Here is a 23,482-nt window from a genome sequence, read left to right on the forward strand (position 1 = left end):
TCACATCTTTTCAATATTCTTACACCTTTTATACTGCCATTTATTTTTTGGTCCAGTGACATCATCTTCCTTGCTGTTTCATGAAGATCCTCCCTTTAGGCTCTGAGCATTTTCTCTGTTGTCTCACATGCCTGGAACACTTTTCTTCCTCACCTCTTCCTGGCCTCCCTGGCTTCTTTCAAGTCCCAACTAAAATCTTACCTTCTACTGGGATTCTTTCCCAAGCCCTTTTAATTCTAGAGTTTTCCATCTTTAATCATTCCCCATTTATCCTGCATAGTTCGTACATATTTGTTTGCTTGTTAGATGGGGAGCTACTTAAGGGCAGGTACTATCTTTTGTCTCTTTTTACTATCTCCATTACTTAGCATAGCACCTACTACATAATCGGTACTTAATAAATGCTTACTGACTATTGACTGAGAGGACCTACAGAGCTTTCCAAATGGCTGACTATGTCTGCTTCTAATAGCAGTCCACCAGAGCTTCAATCAGAGGCGGCTTGTCCATAGCTGCATTGCTCAGACTGAAACCCCAGGCAGTAATTTACAGAGCTCAGATTGGGAGTGCAAATCTCAAACAGTCTATCTGAATTGCTCTGAGTGCAATGAAAGTTTTAGAGGCATCAGCCTTAAATGTCCTTCAGTTCCAAAAATAACATAACATAAACGAAAGAAGTAAGAAATCCCAAGAGAAGGCAAAACAGGACTATGGACAGCCCAGTCATTCCCTCCAGAAGTTCAGAGACTAGTCCTACAGGAAGTGAGATCAGAGGAATAAGGAAACAAACAAAAAAAGAATTTCAACATTAAGAACTATTACAGTGACAGGGCACTCAAGATAAATCCAAAAGAAGAATTATAAAACATATAGAAGCAAAGCCTTAAAGAAAACATAGTATGTTTTCAATAAAAAATTCAATAAAAATTTCAATTTTCAAAAAAGTTCAATAAAAATCCTTAGAAGAAAGGAAACAAGAGTTCAGAAAAGCTAAAAAACAAAACAAAACAAAACAAAAAACTGGAGAAGTAATGAGAGCACTAGAGGGGAAAAAGAAATGAATTATGAACAAAAGAACTAACAGCTTACCGCAAATGGTACAAAACCGTATTCATCCATGACACTTACTGAAAATTAGAATGAACTAGATGTTAATGACTCCATCAGATAATCAATGATATTAAAATGAAGTAAAAAGACTGAAAAAATAGCAGTCTTGGGTATCACATAACAAAAACAACTGACTGACCTGGAAATAAGTAGAAAAGTTTTAAAACCATTGGAGTACCTGAAAGATATGACTAAAAAGGAAGCCAAGACATCATATTTCAAGAATTCATAAGAAGAAACTGCCCTTATCTCTTAGAACTGGAAGACAACATGAAAAATCACTTACTGGGGGAAAAAACCAAAACTTTTCATAATGAAAACTCCCAGGAACACTATAAACAAAATCCCAAGCTTCCAGGTCAAACGAAAAAAAAATACTGCAAGCAGTCAGAGAGAAAGTAACAAAGAGCCACAATCAGAATCACTATTTTAAGATCAGAGTTTGGAGCATTATTTCAGAAGGCAAAAGATACAGGCTTACAAACAAGAAAAATTTACCAAAAAAAAAAATTGAATATAATCCTACAGAGGGAAAAAATAGTTATCTAACAAAACAGAAAAACTAAGCATTCCTGATGAAAAGTTGAATATAAACTTTAAAATACTTTATATTAAAAAAACTTTAAAATAAAAATTTAAAAATAGGAGGCAAGAAACACATAAAAAAGTAAATATGATCAAGCAATCTTTAGGATTTTTTTGGCAAAGATACAGGAGTAGTTTGCCTTTTCCAGCTCATTTTATAAATGAAGAAACTAAGGCAAACGAGTTTAAGTGATTTCCCCAGGGTCTCACAGACAATAAGTGTCTTGAGGCCAGATATGAATAAACCCATGAAGATGAGTCTTCCTGATTCCAAGCCCAGTGCTTTATTCACTGAGCAACCTAGCCATCCCCTTACTTCCATAAGAATAGTCAAAGTGATTATACATTTCACTCAACAGGGGTATAGGAGCTAAAGAGGAAAGGAGAGGAAGGGAAATAACAGAGAGGTAGATTAAGTATTTTTTTTAACATGATTAATGCAGGAATTTGTATTGCTTGATTTTACAGATTTGTTACACAGATTTGATTTTACTTTTTTTTTCTTTCAATAGAGGAAGAGAAATGTGGTAAATGAAGGAAGGTGAAAAGGAGAAGAAATATGGGAAGGAAGGTGAAAAGGAGAAGAAATATGGGGAAAGGGAAATATAGGAAGGTAAAAGCAAGGAGGTAGATTTTTATTAAGTAAAAAAAAGTTGGAAATTGAATGTAGCTAAGATTAAAAGGGAAAGAAGAGGGGAAAGCCACTGAGTTCAGTTTTAGACATGATAATTATTGGATATCTAGGGTAGCTAGGTGGCAAGATAAAGTGCAGGGTGAAGTCAGGACAGCTTCATAAGTTCAAAGCTGGTCTCAGATACTTACTGGCACTGTGAGCCTGGGCAAATTACTTAACACTGTGTGCCTCAGTTCCTCATCTGTAAAATAAACTAGAGAAGGAAATGGCAAATTGTCCCAGTTATCTTTGCCAACAAAACCCCAAATGAAGTCACCAAGAGTCAGGTACAACTGAAATGACTGAACGACAACAAACTGGCTTCTTTTTCAAAATATCCAATAGTTGATGACTTAGTATTAAAGCTAAGGAGAGATATTAGGGCCAGACAAACATTTGGAAATAGCCTGCAGAGAGGCAATAACATCAGAGATGATGATGTCACCAAGTGAAAGTATGGAGAAAAGAAATGTGGGCCTAGAATGGTAATGGTAACCACCCACGGTTAATAGTACTGACATAGGCAAAGATCCAGCAAAAAGAATTAAGAAATAGTCATATAAACAAGAGAACCAGGGGAGAACAATGTCACAAAAACCTAGCATAGTGTAAAGAGGTCGGGAAGAATGAGGACTGTGAGAAAAGGCAATCAGATTTGGCAGTTAAAAGATCACCAGTAACTTTGATGGGAACAGTTTCAACTGAATGATGAATTCACAAACTATGCTACAGACATTTTAGAACTGAAAGGAAGGAAGTGAAGGTACAAAGTGTAGAGTCTTTTTCAGGGCATTTAGCTGAAAGAGAGGTATATGATAACTGGCAGGAATGATAGACTCTAATGTGGGTTTTTACAGATAGTAGACTTGAGCATATTAACCTTACCAACATATTTATTTTTTATTTCAATACTTATAGATACCAAGGAGAAAAGCAGTACAGTGGTGCTTTGATATATGATCACCTTAAGTCCTGAGCAATTTGAGATATGAGCAGTCAGAATTGGGATTTTTTGCTTTAAGTTGTGAAGGGATATTTGAATCATGACCTTCCACCACTCTCAACTAGATAGCCTGCCAATATTTGGTTTCACAAGTTACACGAGGCTGTCTTGTTTACTTCAACATTTATCTGGCCCTGCGAGCATCTGTATTCTTCTTTACTTTTGTCTTTATTATCAGTTTTTTGGGCAAATTTCTTAACTTTTAACCACGGGTCCTGATGACGGAGGAATTGAAGGAGGGAGTTATAGCTATAGCAGCATACAAAGGTTGTATAGGAAATTAGTGGGGAGGAGTCCAAGATGGATGAGGTAATCAGCACAAGTAAGATTAAGGAAATGTTGAGGATTTTGGAAAAAATTAAAGTTTATTGAAAAGACACACCCAGAAAAAGTTGCAACAGGTCAGGCATTGGAGCTATGTAACGACACTTGTTTCACACATTATCAAAATGTTCTGAAAGGGAAGAAGAAACAAACTTCCATGGAAAGGTTTTTGTTGAAATGGCCTCTAGGTGAAATCAAGGAAAGTGTGGCAAAACAGCCAAAATTCAATTAAGAAAATGATATTAAGTAATGTAAAATCTAGTAATTAAATTTAGTAATAAAGTTACATATCATAAGTAATGTGTATGTTCAATTCTGCATTTAAATGTAGTAGTTTTACATGTGTAGAGAGTAAGTTATGTTAAGCAATAGCGCATGAAGTGAAAACTTTAAATAACATTTCATTAGCAAGTTCATTCTTTCTTATTACCCATAAATATATTTATTTGTTATTTATAAAGTATATTTTCATACTTAAAAGCATATAAGACAAAAAATTCATGTGGTCTTTTGGGGCCAGAACAGATTAACTGCATTTCCATTCATTTAAATGGGGAAATTCGATTTGACACATGAACAAACCTAGTTATAAGGTTGGCCATGGAACAAATTAAACTCATGTGTCAAGGTACCATTATAGATGGGAAGAAATTAAAGATCAAAGAGAGAGGATGATGGTAAAGGCAATCTCCTAGAAAAAAACAGGAGAGGATAGGATCAAGAGATTGGCTTTAGCAATCAAGGAGAGCCACCTCATCATCAGATGCGGGAGCAGAAGAACTCATGGGAATGTCTGAGAGATTTGAGATGAAGAAGAGAAAAGAAGCCTTTGGAAAATATTTTCAGTCAAGGACCTTGGCAAAGAAATGGAGTGCTATAGGAAGCCTGAGAAGAAATATTTTAGAAGAGCCAATGTTGTGAATGGTATAGGGCATTAATTAGGGAGTAATAAGATTGTCCTGATCTGATGAGGACCCAGTTGAGATTAACTAGCATAATTTTGTAGTGGATCCTGTCACCAGTTTAGAAATTTCATCTCACTCTAGCTGTATCTGAGTAATAATAAAATAATAACAGCTATGTTACATTGGAGAAAGTTAAAGAATTGTGCTGATATAACCCACTACAAATTTATGCATGTTTAAATTTGAACACTCCCTCTTCTATTTTTTTATTTAGATTTTGTTGATTTCTTACTAAACTCTCCACAATGCTTACTGTAATGCTTCTTCACTTGGCTCCTGCCCATAATCTATTTTCAGCTCTCAGGAGAGGATTTCATTTCCTAATTTTCTGTGAAAGTCAGTCACCTAGAATAAGTCCATTCATTTGTTCTCTTTATTTTATAATATGTGTATTTATATTAATCCTTCCATACTTTTCTCTAGGCTCAAAGAAAAAGGTGCCTGCTCTTTCTTCCATTTCCACATATTTAAATTCTGTTTATCCTTTATGCCCCACTCAAATCCCACATCCTCCTTAAACTTTCCTCCAATGGAGGCAGTGAAAAGAGAACTGGTTCTGGAGTCAAACTTGGGTTCAAATTTTACTTCTAATTCTTACTTCCTGTGCCTGTGTGACCTTGGGAAGTCATTTGACATCACTAGGCTTCAGTTTCTTCACCTATAAAATAAGAGGATTTTCCCCCAAAACTTTCTTTTTAAAAAAATTTTTTTCTTTTTATTATTATGCAAAATGCAATTCCATATTGGTCACTGTTGTAAGAGCAAACTCATATATAACCAAAACCTCAAATAAAACCATAAATACACTGATGTGAAAGACGACTTTTCTTTCTCTGGAGGTGGATACCATTTCCCATCATAAGTCTTTCAGGATTGTCCCAGATCACTGCATTATTGGGAGTAGTCAACTTTTCACAGATAATCATTGTATAATATTGCTGTCACTGTGTACAATGTTCTCCAGTTCTGCTTATTTAGCTCTGGATCAGTTCCTGTAGATTTTTTCCAGCTTTTTCTGAAATCATCTTGCTTATCACTTCTTATAGCACATCATTTATAGATTCCATCACCATCAAGTCTTTGCCATTCCCCAATTAATGGACATCCAAATGAGGGGATTGAATTAGATAGCCTCTGACATCCTTTCCAGAGTAAGATCTATGAATTATAAACTTACTGTCTGAATCACTCATTTGGCATTTATATACCACCTTGTTATAGTTACCTTTTTAAGGGTACATGTCTTCTGCACTCAACTAAAATGAAAGATATAGGTCATCTTATATTCCTAAGCCTTCGGTATCTAGCAAAGTATCTTACTTTCTAGACTCTATGCCAATTTCCCAAATACACTTACTAATAGCACTAAAGGCAACTGGAAAAAAATCAGATTGATTCTGTCTTTTAAAAATTGATCCAATTTACAAGTTAAAGATTTTGTCCTGTAACTTTCGAAGTCATGCTTCTTTGTCTCTGAACTTAGTTCAGAAATTCAGCTGTCTTGTCATAAGTTTAGAAATCTAGCTGTTCTGTTAATCACCATTTCATTCTCGGGCCAAGGAAATCTATTACCCTTGAAGGAAACAGGTGAGTCACAAGGAGTATGGTCTAGCATATTTATACCACCAAGTTATCCTTGAAGGATGTATGGTTTGTTATCCAAAGAAGTCTAGGTTGCTATCCTGTTCTTGCTGATGTCCTTGTGGCTAGACTCAAACAACAAACATTTCTTAGTCACAGGAAGGAAGGAGAGGGGTTGTTGCTAAGCACTCTTACCCAATTTTCATCCAATATTCTTCTGTCTATGATGCTGACCTTCCTATTTTCTGTACTCTCTAACACAGTGATGGCAAACTTATGACACGTGTCAGCACTGAGACACGTAGCCATTTTCGATGACATGTGGAGTCTCATGCCAAGGATGAAACATTTGCTGTAGTGTAGTGTAGACACTGTGCACTAGATGACAATTCTACCTATATTAATTTACCTATTTTGGTTTATTAAATACAGTTATATATTACAATTATACATTTTTGTTATTTAAACTATAAATATTGTGAAGTTATGGTTTTTTTCCTTGAAGAGACACACCACCCGAGTTATGCTCAGTTTTTTGGTGAATTTTGACACACCATGCTCAAAAGGTTGCCCATCACTGCTCTAATACTATAAAAGAGCTATCCTCTTCATTCAGAGTCTTAGCTTTGCTGAGGAGGCCAAGTTCCTATAAGTGAATTCATGCTTTGCTAATAAATTGATAGTGCTTGGAACCTGTGCCTCAGTTTACCTCATACTATAACACAATATGGAACAAACTTAAGTTAGTGTCACTAAATATGAGGTTTTTCTGTGTTTGAAATAACTGGAATTATCTAAAAATTGGACATAAGGTATATACTTCCAAGGAAAGTCATTATTTTATAAGGATAGAAAGTGATAACACTTTCAAAATAAATCAATGAGATCCTTAAATTCCAATCTGGAAGACCCAGAAGGTTTAAAGAAAATTATGGAACAAGAAATTAAATCTATTTTTTATCAGAAAATTTTACTTTTAAAATTTACTTTAATCAGTAAAATATTACTAATATTTTAGATAGAAAAAACTATCATTTTTGAACATCAATAAGATTTCCACAGAAAAGTCTAAGCATCATATCTATATGAATAATGTTCTACAAATTTTGGTATAATTTAACATGTAGGAACAGTTGTGGCAAATTAATCTCAGCCAAAAAATATCTACAAAAAGCTCTCACTGTTTTGGCAACATATTTACTAAAACTGGCAATTTGCATATGCCTTGATATTTTAAAATAACATAATCAGAAGCTTTATCAAGATGAAATCAACTATAAAATTCATACTTCCTCAGCACTTCCAGTTCCTGAGGACCTTCTCTCCTTCCATCTGACTGGAAAGGATAGAGGGTAGACATGGGAGAACTCCTCTCAGATCTTCCATCTCCATCTATTTAAATAGAGGGCACCCAGAAAATTTACCCCATCATTTCCCACCAAGCTTTCCTGAACCTCATTATTACTAGAAATTCATCATTTCACAAGATGAAATCAGTTCTGAAACTTTCACTTTCTCAGATTGTTTCCCAAATGGTCTACAGCATTTCGTCATGCCAATTAACTTCCTTCTACTCTTTCCTCTCTTCAGCTTGTCCATATGAGATTGTAAGCTTCTCAAAAGGAAGATCTGTCTTAGGCCTCTTATGCTTAAAATTGTGTCTCTCAGGTACTTAATATTTATTGATTAAATGCTTAATATTTTAAAATAAAGCATACCTTCACTGTCCAAAAGTCACACGATAATAACAAGATAATTGTCACCATACAGGCAATAAAGCTGCTGCTTAGCAATTCGCAGAGAAGATAGACAATTATTGCGCCAATTCGAAAGAATAAATGAAAAAATGATGCCACTGGGTGTCTGTAAATAAAAGCATAATACAAAAACTATAATTACATTTCCCTGTAAAGTGAAAGGAAAAAGAAGATTCTAAAATTTAAAGTAGAAGTAGTATTAAAGTATTCATGCAATAATCTCCAAAGTGGAGTGAGGACCTGACTCTAAGTGCTAAGAGATCAACGTTTGGAATGGGAAGAGTGAATCACATCTTCTGACCCTCATTTGAAATAGTCAGTGATCATGGAGCTTGTCTCTAACATAATCACAACCTCTGATGTACGAGTTGTCAATCTTTTCAAGTCTGAGCTAGGTTTTACTCCCCCAGAACACATACAATTTAAATCAATCACTACTCATAGTAAATGAGCAGGTGCAACTGGGAAAATTATGGTCCCAGTCCATCCACCAGATTATCTCTCCTGGCTGTATCAGGTACTACCAGTGTAAGGGACTTCTCTGTCCATGAGGGCAATGACTAATAAAGGTACTGTGCCTCTCATCTTTCCACTTTGAGTGAGATAGAGTGAATCAAAGAGGATAGATTGCAGATATTACTACATTATCTTTCTCTTCAAACTCATCCATCCTTCTAAACTTCCCTATTTCTGTTGAGGATTCCATTATCCTTTCAGGTTCTCATATCCTCAAGTCTTAGATTCCTCTTTTTTTTTTTCATTCCACATCCACATATCACTCAGCTGCTCCACATCATTCACATTTACTCCCAACTCATGTTGCCAATATTCTAGTTTAGTCCTTCATTGCTTCTAACCAGGAATAATGCCAAATGTTTTCCTTTTTAAAAAAATAAACACATTTATTATTTATTTTTAGTATTCTTTAAAAAAAATTTGAGTTCTGCATTCTCTCCTTTCTACCTCTCTCCCTTGCCCTAGTGAGATGGCAAAAAATATATTAATTATACATGTGAAACAATGCAAAACATTTTCATATTAGCCATGTTGGGGGAAAAAAAAAAGCAAGAAAAATGTATAAAGTGAAAAAATTATGCTTCAATCTGCATTTAGACTATATTCAATCTCTAACCAGAGGTCAATGGCATTTTTCATCATGAGTGCTTTGTCTTGGATCACTGCTTTGATCAGAGTAGTAAAGTCTTTCAAAATTGGTCATTATTTCAATATTGCTATTACTGTGTACAATGTTTTTTCCTGATTCTACTCTCTTCACTTTGCATCAGTTAATGTGTTATCCCAGGTTTTTCTGAAACCATTGTTCTTATCATTTCTTATAAAGCACAATAATATTCCATCACAATCACATACCAAAATTATTCAACTCTTCCCCAATTGATGGGCATCTTCCTCAATTTCCAATTCTTTGCCACTACAGAAAGAGAAGCTATGAATATTTTTGTAGATTAAGGTCACTTTCCTTTTATTTTTTTGGGATGCAGACCTAGTAGTGGTATGCCAATAGCCTTCTAACTAAATCTCCAGACTCTTCCCTCCCTACCCCATCACTGATAACAGCCACCACAGTGATTTTCCTCAAGTGCAGATCTGACCAGGAATAAACTCCAGTACATTCCTATATGTATTTAAGGATAAAATATTTATCTCTATATTTTAATTGCTATTTTTGTGTTTTAAAATGTATCTAATTATTCATGCAAGAGAATATGTATCTAATTTATAAATGAAGGTAAACGTTGGTTAAGTATTTGCTCAAAATTTTTTATTGATAAGGGTACATGGTCAAAAAAGTTAAGAGAATAATGGTGTAGGGAAGTGATGGCAAACCTTTCAGAGATGGAGTGCCAAGCCCTGTCCCCAACCCACCCCCAGACTGAGTAAGGCACCTGCCCCACCCCCAGACCATGTGTCATGCCCCTCTCCCCTTACCCCACACAGGGGAAGGAGGAAACATTCCCACTAGGCTGCTGGGAGGAAGGGTAGGTGAAATGAGGAATGTCCTCAGCAAGTGTAGAAATGGGGAGGGAATTGGCTCAAGTGCTCTAATTCCCTCCAGCTCTGCCACCTGTGAGCCACCCACCTTACCCACTCTGAGTTCCCATTGGGCTGTTAAGCAGAGGGGTGGGTTATGTGAAAAAAATGTCATCAGGCACAGTGGAGAAGGGGAGGAGAACAGCTCTGTCCAAGTCCATCTACCTTTCTAGTAATGAACTCGGGGGGGGGGGGGGGGTTACGGGAGCGGGTGATGGAGAGGACAGCCGTGTGCCTACGGAGAATACTCTGTGTGCCATCTTTGGCACTTGTGCCATAGGTCTGCCATCACTGATCTAGGGCACGTAGAGATGGACTTGTTCACTATCATAAAGAGAGTATTTGTCAAAGATAGAACTTGCACCTAAGTCATCTTCTAAAGGATGTTCATCAAATAGGTCATGCTATCTCTCTTAGCATATGACCGAACTCGAATGTCTCAGAAAATATGCCATGTAAAATGTTTTTGTACAAATTATTTATATTCATCAAAATTAGCACAAAACGTTTAAAATCACTAGACGACATAAAATATTTGGGAATCTATCTGCCAAGACAAACACAGGAATTATATGAACACAACTACAAAACACTTTATACACAAATAAAACTAGATCTAAACAATCTAAACAACTGAAAAAACATTAATTGCTCATGGGTAGGATGAGCTAATACAATAAAAATGACAATCCAAGCTAAAGTAATTTACTTATTCAGTGCCATACCTATCAATCTATCAAAACTATTTCACAGAACTAGAAAAAATAGTAACAAAATTCTTCTGGAATAAATGATCAAGAATATCAAGGGAACTCATAAAAAAAGGTGACTATATTATAAAGTGGCGATCATTAAAACAATCTGGTACTGGCTAAGAGACAGAAGGATGGATCAATGGAATAGATCAGGGGTAAACAACCTCAGCAACCTAGTGTTTGATAAACCCAAAGATCCTAGCTTTTGGGATAAGAACTCACTATTTGACAAACACTGCTGGGAAAATTGGAAAAAAGTATGGCAAAAATAATGCTTGGATCAATATCTCACACCCTATACCAAGATAAGTTCAAAATGGGTATATTACTTAAACATAAAGAGTGACATTATAAATAAATTTAGTAAACCTGTCAGATCTATAGAGAAGGGAAGAATTTAAGACCAAACAAGATAGAGAACATTATAAGATGTAAAATGAGTAATTTTAATTATATTAAATTGAAACGTTTTTGTACAAACAAAACCAATACAGCCAAGATTAGAAGGGAAGCAACAAACTTGAGAAAAACTTTTATAATAAATTTCTCTGATAAAGGTCTAATTTCTCAAATATTTAAGTAACTAAGTGAAATCTATAAGAAACCAAGTCATTTCCCAATTGACAAACTATCAATAATTATATGAAAAAATGTTTTAAATCCCTCCTGATTAGAGAAATGCAAATCAAAACAACCCTGAGGTACCACTTTACACCTAGCAGATTGGCCAATATGACAGTAAAGGAAAATAATAAATGTTGGAAGGAATATAGCGAAATTGGGACACTAATGCATTACTGGAGGAGTTGTGAATTGATCCAACCATTCTGGAAGGCAATTTGGAATTATGCCCAAAGGGCTTTAAAAGAATGCAAGCCCTTTAATCCAATAATACCACTACAAGTAAGATTAGATTAGCTAGTTATTAGGTATTGATTATATATTGATTAGGAACTACCTAGCAGGAAGGAGCTGGAGCTGGGAATTCCAGGTTGGAATGAAGGAAGAGGAAGTCTATCTCTGTTCTGTGTGTGGACTCCATTAGGGGTAGGCAAAAACTGTTGCCAGCCTGGGAGACCTCAGAGCAAAGGACACCTTGCATCCTGTTTTCCCCTGGGATCCTGTGTGGTGTGGCATCAAGTAAAGGACAAGATCTACAGAGCCAATAGAAGAGGTGTAGTTTGAGTTCTGGCGGACAGTGCTTCAAGCAAACCCCTTTCTACTTGGTTCCTGAGACATCTTTAGCTCCTGGCATCCAGAGATCACCAGTGGATTGCAGTGAGAAATCCCAAAGCCACAAACCCTCGCTGCACTCAAGCCTGGCAGGTTCCAGGTGTGAGGCAGAAACCAAAAGACTCCAGTATAGCTCCTTGGTCCCTGTTAGTTAGATAGCTTAGATTAGTGTAGTTGAATAAGTCCTTCCCTGTCCCTTTGGGTTTTGTTATTAGGTGTTAAGATTTTAGAGTAGTCATTCCTATCCCTCCTTTTAGTTGTTTCTAATTAAAACCCAATTTCACCTTGTTACCTTGTCAGTTAATTCAAGGCCGCTGACCAGAGTGATAGTTGGCTGTTATTTTTTCAGTTGGGAGTGGGGTAGCTGTACAAGACTTCAGTGTTCAGTTATAGTCTCTCTTACATCCCAGAGAGTGTTCCCACAAACCCCATAGTTGATTTTTAATATCCCTGGTAACCCCATTACTTATATTTTCCTACAAATACCACTACAAGGTGGTACCCCAAAGAGATTTTTTAAAATGAGGATGGACTTATTTTTACGAAAATATTTAAAGCTATGCTTTTTGTGGTGGCAAAAATTTGGAAAATGAAGGGTTGTCCCTCAATTGGAGAATGGCTGAACAAATTGTGGTATATGATGGCAATGGAATACTATTGTGCTATAAGGAATGATGACTTGATGGATTTCTATATAAACTGGAGAGACTACACAAACTGATGTAAGAGTGAAATAAGCAGAACCAGGAGAACATTATACAGAGTAAACGAAACATTGTGGGAAGGATAAAATATAATAGAATTTGCAACTAATAGCAATGTTGATCCAGGACAATTCTTAGAGACTCATGAGAAAGAATGCTATCCACTAGAGAAAGAACTGTTGGAATAGAAATGCATAAGAAAACATGATTTATCACTTTATATGGGTTTATGATTTGAGGTTTTGGTTTTAAAAGATTACTCTATTGCAAAAATGAATACTATGGAAATAGGTATGAAGTGATAACACATGTATATGTATATGTAATCCAATGCAATTGCTGGTCAGCTCCAGGAGGGAGGAAGGAAGAGGGGAGGGAGAAAAAAATTAATCTATGTAACCATAGGAAAATAAATTTTAAAAGGAAAAAAGAAGAGAAGGGAGAAAAAAATTCCCACAAAAATCTATGAAGGATGAATGTTTAAGAAGAAAAAATTCCTGAGATTTGAGGACTATAAACTCATAGCAAACAATTTCCTGGACCCTCAGAAATCCTTTTAGACTAGGTCTATAGGAACTATTTTATTTCATTAGAAAGATTAAACGGGATATACCATTCTGAGGCACTGACATTCGCAAGTCCATGATTTTTATGACCCAAGTCATACTTTAATCAACCAACCAGCATTTATTAAGTTTTTTTTTAAATCCTTAACTTCTGCGTATTGGCTCCTAGGCAGAAGAGTGGTAAGGGTAGGCAATGGGGGTCAAGTGACTTGCCCAGGGTCACACAGCTGGGAAGTGTCTGAGGCCAGATTTGAACCTAGGACCTCCCGTCTCTAGGCCTGACTCAATCCACTGAGCTACCCAGCTGCCCCCATTTATTAAGTTTTTATGTGTCTAGCTGGGAACTATGCTAGGCAATGGAAGCTGAAATATAAAAACAAACAATTCCTGCCCACAAGAAATACTAGGGAAATGCAACATATTCACAGATAAATACCTTTAATAATACAATGATGAGGGCACTAACAACTAAAAATCAGAAAATGCTCTTTGAAGGAGACACCCTGAGATGAGCCTTGACAGGAGCTAGACGTTCCAAAAAGTGAAGAAAAAGAGCATTTCGGAAATGCAGAACAACCAGTGCAAAAGCAGAGTTGAAATATTGCCAATAAGAAAATAAACAAAAACAGGCTAATTGGCTAAATAGTGAAGAAGAGTAAAAGCCTGTAAAGTCTTACATTCTTTGCCCAAGTTTGCCCAATCATTAAAAAACTTTCATCTGACTTTAATATGGCCTCAAGCTATCATCCTCATCCTTTCTCTTCCCTTTCTCAGCCAAATTTCTAGTAAAAAGCTAATTGTATTTAATGTTTCTAGTTTCCCTCTGCAACCCTTTGCCATGTGGCTTCTAATCTAGTCACTAAACTGAAAATGCTCTCCAAAGTTACCAATAATGTCTTAATTTCCAGATCTAATGGTATTTTATACTTCTTGACATGTCTTCTGCATTTGACACTATTAACTACTTTTTCTTTCTACATTCTTTCTCATGATCACTGTGGATTTAGTTACCATATGTGATAATTAGATTAAGTCTACCTACACTGCCCATCTTTAGATTTAATCACCAAATATGAGAACACCTCTAATTCTGGGAGGTCCATAACCCAAGCATGCTAGAGTCAACTGACTGCCCCCTAGGCAGTACTATGAGAATCGTCTATTGTGATTGGATGTGCAAATTAGGAGGGAGGAACAGGAAGTGATGCATAAGTGACCCCTTTAAAAGGAGAAGGTCAGTCAGCAAAGTCTTGGGTGGAAGACAGCATCTGGTGAGGACCTCTTCTGGATCATGGAGGAGTGTTGGAATGCGGAGACTCTGGTGAGACCTCTGACTGCTTCCCTTTGAATTGTCACGTGCATAAGTTAGGCTGACTCTCTTTCTCTTCCCTTGGCGTTTCTGGAGGCTCTAGCCTTAAGGAAGTCTCTCTTATTGGAGGAGGCCTTGTGGCTAGAAGCTTTGTTTAATTAACCTTTGTGCCCCAACTGCTGGGCCTTTAAATCCTTACCTGGTCCGGGCCAGAGTTTATCTCTCTCAATATCCCTACCTTCAACCTTCCTAATTGTAAATAAATCAACATAAAAGTCAATTTTTACTTAAGATTATTCCTTTTAATATATTGAACCCATAAAGTCCCTTTTTCACCCCTTACACATATCTATATAGATTAACTCATGAATCTAAATATCTAGCCTCAGTCTCTTTCTTCCCAGATTTTCATTTTGAAATCACTAATTGCTGCATATTAGCCATTTCATCTAATGTTTCAGAGACATTTCTAACTCATCATGTCCAAATCAATCAGGCAATAAGCACTTACTGGTTAAAGTTAGGTGCTGGGAACACAAACATGAAAAATGAAACAATCTCTACTTAGAAGAAGCTGACATTCTAATAGGAAAATCGAAATATAATTATTACTAATAATAGCTAGAATTTATATAGTGCTTTAAGATTTTTAAATACTTTACAAATATTATTTTATTTTCACATCAACTTGAAAAGTAGGTGCTATTATTTCCATTTTACAGATGAAGAAACTGAGATACATAGCAGCTAAGTGATTTTTCCCAGGGTCACACACCTAAGAAGTATAAGAAGTCAAATCTGAACTCAGGTCTTCCTGTCAGGTCCAGAGCTCTATCCACTATGCTACTTGCCTGCCTTTAATGTATAATACTTTCAGTAGAAAGGAAAATATTTATGGAAGTAAAGCAACAGCAGTTGTGGGGAATCAGAAAAGGCTTTATATAGAAGGTAGTGTTTATACTGAATCTTCAAAGAGAAGGATTCTTTGAGGTGACAACAGATTGTATTTCCAGGCCTGGAGAACACCTAGTCCAAAAGAATGGAGACAAGAGTGGAGTGCTGGGTATGAGAAAGAGAGAAGCCAGCATATCTAGTTAACAAACAAGGGAAGTAAATACATAGAATTCATCTTTTCTCCCAAACTCTTTCCTTCTTTCAAACTTTCTTACTTTTATCAACAACACCATGACTTTCTTCTTCTCCTTCTTTCTCTCTCTCTCTCTTTTTTTTTTTTTTTTTTTTTGGTTAAACTAAGTCTCCCTATTTTAATCCCAGCTGGCTGTTTAGCAGCAACTCAAAGGTTTGACCCCAGTGTTAACTAGTTCAGAAACTTTGGCCTGCTCTATTTCCAGGGAGTAGCTTCTTAGGCAGCCTATTGGCTCCCAGACTCAGTGTAAACAATCTGATCAGCTTTAATCTTAATGAAGCTCAAAACTCCTGAACTCAAGCCATTACCACCTTCAATCTCTCCAATAGCAAGGATTACAGGTGTTTACTCCTACACTTGGCAGAATAATTTTTCCCATCTCCCAGGTCCATAGCCATGGTATTATCCTTAACTCTTCCCTCCATTATCCAAACTCTTACCACATCTTGCCATTTCTTCCTCCAAAACTTCTCTCCATTTCTTCTTTCCATTCACACAGCCATCACCTCATCACACCTCACCCAGCTTGTTGTAATAGTCTTCTAATTGGTCTCCCTACCTCAAATCTCATTTACTCCAAGCCATCCTCCACAAAGGCCAAAGTGATTTTTTTTAAGTGCCAATCTAGCCATTTAAGTCCTCTCCTCAATAAACTCCAATAGTTCCCCAATACCACTGATAAAATAGAAACTTCTGCTTTTAAAGCTCTTCACAACCTAGACAATACTTATACATTTCCCTACTTTTTTGCATACTATTGTCTAGCCAAACTGGCTTTCTCTCTATTCCTCAAACACTGCATTCCACTTCCCATCAACATGCTTTTGCAGTGTTTGTCTCATACCTAATGCATGAGACAAAGCTCTAGCACAAATTCTACATAAACTTTTTCTTTATTCCTCCAACTGTTCCTCCAACCCATCCTCCTTCCCTACTTTGTATTTAGTTTATATATATTTATTCTGTAATATATTTCTACAATTGCATATGTATTATTTATACAAGATTACACAATATTATAATCTCCTTCAAAATGGAGAATATCTCATTCTTTGTGTTTGAATCCCCAATATCCAGAACATAGTAAGCACTTAATAAATGCTTACTTACTGAAGAGAATATACTGTATTCCCCCAAAATATTTTGTAAACCAAATCATATTTAAATACAATATTGGAACTTACTTTTAAAAAACAATATGGTAATTTATTAAAAAAGGAACATATTGAGCACATACTTTGCTTTCAGTAAAGAGAATTATAAAAGTATAACATGTAGAGCTAGAAGAGACCTTTGAAATTCATCTACCCCGATTCATTTTACAGATGTAGAAAACAGATGGCCTCTAGGGTTTCTTCCAGCTCTATATTTATGATTGTATGATCCCAAGGGCTAGAAGAGTAAAATGATTTGCCCATGGTCTCATAGCCAATTAATCAGAAGAGCTAGGATTGAAACCAAGCCTTCTTGATTAGTCCAGTACTCTTTATGCTATATTGAACTTTGACTAATCATTCCATGAATCTCCAGGTTCATAGATATGGGCACTACATCCTGCTAGTGGTGACCAAAATCCATTCATATTTTCTTATCCAATATAACTTGTTATTCTTTTATACAATCAAATCATCTCCTAATTTGTTTATAAATCCAGGTTGACTTTTTTTAGTTCAATATTTTATTTTCCTCAATTATACGTAAAAAGAAGTTTAACATGAGTTTCTAATATTTTAGGTCCAACTTTTCTCTTTCTTTTCTCTCCAACTTTTTTCCCTTTCTGTGTGCACTATCATGTACAAAACATATTTTTATATTCTATGTTGTAGAAGACACATATCAAAAAAATAAACCCCATGAAGAAAATACAATGAAAAATGGAATGCTTAAATTTGCAATCAGACTTCATCTGTTCTTTCTTTGGTGGTAGATAGTATTTTTCATTCTGAGTCTTCTAGAGTCTTCTAGAGCAGATCACTGCACTGCTGAGTATAGCTAACTCATTCATAACAGATCATCATATAATATTGCTATTACAATGTTCTGGTTTTGCTCACTTCACTTTGCATTAGTTCATATTAGTCTTTCTAGGGTTTTCTGAAATCTTCCTTTCATCATTTCTTATAGCACAATAGTATTCCATTAGAACCACATACCACAAAGGGGAAAGTAAAAACATGAATCATGTAACCATGGAAAATTTTTCTAAAAAATTAAAATATTTAAATCTGCAAAAAAAAAAAAAAGAACCACATACCACAACTTGTTCAGCCATTTCCTAACTGATGGGCATCTCCTCAAAATTCACCACAAAGAGAGCTGCTACAAATGTTTTTGTAGTACAAACAAGACCTTTTCTCTGTCTCTGTCTCTGTCTCTCTCTCTCTCTCTGTGTCTTTGTGGCTGTGTCTGTGTCTGTGTCTCTGTCTATCTGTCTGTCTGTCTGTCTGTCTCTCTCTTTCTCTCTCAAAAATCTCTTTGGAATCCAGACCTAAGAGTGGCATTGCTGGGTCAAAAGCATGCAAAGTTTTACACTCTTAAGGCATAGTTCCAAATTGCTCTCTAGAATAATTGGATCAGTTTACAACTCCACTAACAGTGCATTAGTTTTCCAATTTTCCCACATACTCTCCAACATGTATCATTTTCTTTTTCTGTCATAGTGGTCAATCTGATAGTTGTAAAGTGTGGTACCTCAGAGTTGTTTTAATTTGCATTTCTCTAATCAAGTGATTTGGGGCATTTTTTCATGTGACTATGGATACCTTTGATTTCTTCATCTGAAAATTGCCTGTACACATCATTTGACCATTTATCAATTGGGGAATGACTTGTATTCTTATAAATATAACTCAGTTCTCTACCTACCTGAGAAAAGAGGCCTTTATTAGATACTTCTTATAAAAATATTTTTCTAGTTTTCTGTTTTCCTTCTAATCTTGGTTGTTTTTGTTTGTGCAAAAACTTTTTGACATAAACAAAATTATCCATTTTACATCTCAGAATGTTTTGTCTTTTTTATCCCCTGACAGGTAAATGCCATGCTCCTGGACTATGGTATCACCCTTTCCTGTCTAAATCATGTGCCCATTTTAACCTTATCTTACTTAGTATATGGTGTAAAATGGTGGTCTATATCCAGTTCCTGTCATACTGTTTTCCAGTTTTCCCATTATTTTTTGTCAAATAGCAATTTCTTGTCCCAAAAGATGAGATCTTTAGGTTTATTAAAAACTAGATTACTATGGTTATTTGCTACTGTGTATTGTGTACCTGATCTATTTCATTAGTCCACCATTTCATTTCTTAGCCAGTAGTAGATTTTGATGATTACTACTTTATAAAACAGTATGAGAGAGCCTTCCGGTTAAGATGGCGGCAGAGTAAGGAGCAGCTGCTCGATCTCTCCTAACCGAAGCATACAGGACTCCTCAATGGGACATAAAAATGAATCCAGACGAACTAAGGAACCCCACAACGGGGCGCAGCATTGAAGGTACGCGGAACCGGGGCATTTCCACGCTGTGAAGGGGTGAAACAGCTCTCACTAAAACGTGGAGAGGAAGAAGCCCCTCCACCACCCCGCACACCACGCACAACGCCAAGGCCAACGCACAAGAGTGAAAGCGGGATTGGGGCAACCAGTGAGTCACTGGCAGCTCCAGGGCTTGTACCTGAGAGCTGCAGGACGTAGGACCCCAAGTGGCTAAAGAACGTGCACGGACTTTCCCAAGCATCTGCGCGGGTGGGGACATTGCCCTAGGCGCTGACAAAGATCCTGAGCACATGGACTTTCCCGAGCCTTTGCACCAGTGAAGGCATTGCCCTAGGAGAGGACAAAGAACTCGAGCGCGCGGACTTTACTGCCTGTCTGCGCGGGTGGGGACATTGCCCTAGGCGTGGTCAAAGATCTCCAGTGCACGGACTTTCCCGAGCATCTACACGGGTGAAGACATTGCCCTGGGCCCAGACAAAGATCTCGAGCGCATGGATTTTACCGAGCGTCTGCGCCGGTGAAGGCAGTGCCCAAGATGCAGACAAAGATCTCAAGCGCAGGCTTGGACCTCGAGTGGGGACCCGGTGCAGACCGGAGTGCGGCTGTGGAATCAGCCCTTGAAACGGCTGAAGGAGCCTCGGGCAGAGGGGCAGACAGGGGACGACCAGGAGGCTTGACCCCGAGGACAAGGAGTCCGGAGCTCTCGGGAGCTTAGAAAGTGCAGGCAGACCCTGAGCGTGTAGACTAAGCTGAAAAGGGGTGGGACTAACAATGGCAAACTGAGAACTCCTGAAGAAAGAGATTATCAAGAAAAACTCTGGAACACTCCACAACTTTTATACAGAGAAAATCCAGACAACAGAGGAAGACAAACAAGTATCCAAACCTTCCCAAAACAATGAAAACTGGTCACAAGCTATGGAAGAGATCAAAACTGAGATGTTGAGGAAGATGGAAGAGATCTGGCAAGAAAATAACAGTTTAAAAGGCAGAATTTCACAATTGGAAAGTGAGGCAAGACCAACTGAAGAACTGAAATGACCAGATTGAAAAGGAAAACCAGTCCCTAAAGGCTAGAATTGAACAATTAGAAGCCAATGATCTCTCAAGACAACAAGAACAAATAAAACAAAGTCAAAAGACTGATAAAATAGAAGGAAACATGAAATATCTCAATGAGAAAGTGACAGACCAAGAAAACCGGTCTAGAAGAGATTTGAGAATCATTGGTCTTCCAGAAAAAGCAGAAATTAATAGAAACTTGGACTCCATACTTAAAGAAATTATTCAGCAAAATTGCCCTGAAGTCCTACAACAAGAGGGCAATATAGACATTGAAAGGATCCATAGATCACCCTCTACACTGGACTCAGAAAAGTCAACACCCAGGAATATAATAGCTAAATTCAAGAGCTTTCAAGTAAAAGAAAAAATCTTACAAGAAGCCAGAAAGAGACAATTCAAATATCAAGGAGCACCAATCAGGATCACACAGGATCTGGCAGCCTCCACGCTAAAAGACCGCAAGGCTTGGAACACAATATTCAGAAAGGCAAGAGAGATGGGTTTCCAGCCACGGATCAACTACCCATAAAAACTGACTATATACTTCCAGAGAAAAGTATGGGCATTCAACAAAAATGAAGATTTCCAAGACTTTGCACAAAAGAGACCAGGACTAAATGGAAAGTTTGATATCCAACCACAAAAATCAAGAGAAACATGAAAAGGTAAATAAGAAACAGAGGGGAAAGTAAGAAAACTCATAATTTTTTAAATTTGACTCTTTAAGGGCTTAAATAAGATCTAATTATCTGTATTACTATGTAGAGAAATGCTAAAATTCTCTGTAGTGAACTCTATTCACTATTATAATATTCACTATTATAGCAACCAGAAGAATAATTCATAGGGAGAGGACGGAATATCAAATGATCTAAGATGACATGGGGGTAGGAAAGAGTGGGGTGAATAGTAGGGGACACCAAGAGAAATCTGAGTAAATAATAAAAATAGGATATTCTATTACACACAAAGAGGGCATGGGAAGGGGAGGGGATAAATACTATTATAAGAAGGAGAGGGAGAGAGCACTAAGAGGTAATAATCAAACCTTACTCTCAGTGTAATTAACCTGGAGAGGGAAGAGTAGCTTTATTATCCATTGGGATAAAAAACTCTATCTAACCCTACTGAGAAAGTCAGAAGGGATAAACCAAAGGGAGCAGGGGAGTGGGGAGGTCAAAAAAGGGAGGGGAGAAGAAGGGGGAGGGAACTCAATAGGTCTTTAAAAACAAAAAGAGGGGAATAACAAGAGAGGGGGCAGAAAGGGAAGACAATCAAGGGAGGGGATAAGGGATACCTGCTCAAAGCAAACCACTGGTTTAAAAGAAAATAGTGTAAAAAGAAGTGGTGGGTCTAGGGGAGGATACAAAAATGTCAGTGAATGCACAACTGATAATTGTAACTCTGAATGTGAATGGGATGAATTCGCTAATGAAACTGAAGCAAATAGCAGAGTGGATCAGAAACCAAAATCCTACCATATGTTGTCTACAAGAAACACATATGAGGCGGGTGGACATACACAAGTTTAAGGTTAAGGGCTTGAGCAAAATCTTTTGGGCATCAAATCAGAAAAAGAAGGCAGGAGTGGCTATTATGATTTCTGACAAAGCCAAAGTAAAAAGTAGATATGATTAAAAAAGACAGGGAAGGACATTACATCCTGATTAAAGGCAGCATAAACAATGAGGAAATAACACTGCTCAATATATATGCATCACGTGGTATAACATCCAAATTCATAAAGGAGAAACTGGCAGAGCTCAAGAAGGAAATAGATAGTAAAACCAAAATAGTGGGAGATCTAAATATTCCTCTTTCAGATCTAGATAAATCAAACCAAAAAATAAATAAGAAAGAGGTAAGAGAGGTGAATGAAGTCCTAGAAAAATTAGATTTAATTGATATGTGGAGAAAAATAAATAGGGACAAAAAGGAATACACCTTCTTTTCAGCTGCACATGGTACATTCAAAAAGATTGACTATGTAATAGGCCATGGAAACATTGCAAACAAATGTTTAATAATAAATGTAACCTTCTCAGATGATAATGCAATAAAAATAATAATTAGTAAGGACACCTGGACAGGCAAATCAAAAACCAATTGGAAATGAAACAATATGATTCTCCAAAACCAATTTGTCAAAGAAGAAATCATAGAAACAATCAACAATTTCATTGAAGAGAATGACAATGATGAGACATCCTACCAAACTCTGTGGGATGCAGCCAAGGCAGTACTCAGGGGGAAATTTATATCCTTGAGTGTATATATTAACAAGTTAAGGAGGGCAGAGTTTAATGAATTGGGTATGCAACTCAAAAAACTAGAAAGCGAGCAAATTAAAAACCCCCAGATGAAAACTAAATTAGAAATACTAAAAATTAAGGAAGAAATTAATAAAATTGAAAGTAAAAGAACGATTGAATTAATAAATAAGACTAGAAGCTGGTACTTTGAAAAAACAGATAAAATAGACAAAGTACTGGTCAATCTAATAAAAAAAAGGAAAGAAGAAAACCAAATTGATAGTATCAAAGATGAAAAGGGAGACCTCACCTCTAATGAAGGGGAAATTAAGGCAATCATTAAAAACTATTTTGCCCAATTATATGGCAACAAATATAACAATTTAGGAGATATGGACGAATATTTACAAAAATATAAATTGCCTAGATTAACAGCAGAAGAAATAGAATACCTAAATAATCCCATATCAGAAATAGAAATTGAACAAGCCATCAAAGAACTCCCTAAGAAAAAATCGCCAGGGCCTGATGGCTTCACAAGTGAATTCTATCAGACATTCAAAGAGCAACTAATCCCAATACTATACAAATTATTTGATATGATAAGCAAAGAAGGAGTCCTACCAAATTCCTTTTATGACACAAATATGGTACTGATTCCAAAGCCAGGTAGACCAAAAACAGAGAAAGAAAACTATAGACCAATCTCCCTAATGAACATAGATGCAAAAATCTTAAATAGAATACTAGCAAAGAGACTCCAGCAAGTAATTAAGAAGATCATCCACCATGATCAGGTGGGATTTATACTAGGAATGCAAGCATGGTTCAATATTGGGAAAACCATCCACATAATTGACCATATCAACAGTCTAACAAACAAAAATGACATGATTATCTCAATAGAT

General features: G+C 36.5%; 1 protein-coding gene across 1 annotated transcript in view; it reads right to left on the reverse strand.

Annotated features, from left to right (window-relative positions):
* LOC123246262 (Golgi apparatus membrane protein TVP23 homolog B-like) overlaps window positions 1-16,162 on the reverse strand; it is a 37,039-nt gene extending 20,877 nt beyond the window's left edge. Inside the window, exons 1-2 of the mRNA XM_044675184.1 lie at window positions 16,104-16,162; window positions 7,960-8,104 (exon numbers count right to left, since the gene is read on the reverse strand). Coding sequence (XP_044531119.1) covers window positions 7,960-8,104; window positions 16,104-16,162 — 204 coding nt within the window. The remainder of the gene's footprint in view (window positions 1-7,959; window positions 8,105-16,103) is intronic.
* Between the last annotated feature and the right edge of the window lie 7,320 nt (window positions 16,163-23,482).

The sequence above is a fragment of the Gracilinanus agilis genome, chromosome 4, assembly GCF_016433145.1.
Source record: "Gracilinanus agilis isolate LMUSP501 chromosome 4, AgileGrace, whole genome shotgun sequence".
NCBI classification, from domain to species: domain Eukaryota; kingdom Metazoa; phylum Chordata; class Mammalia; order Didelphimorphia; family Didelphidae; genus Gracilinanus; species Gracilinanus agilis.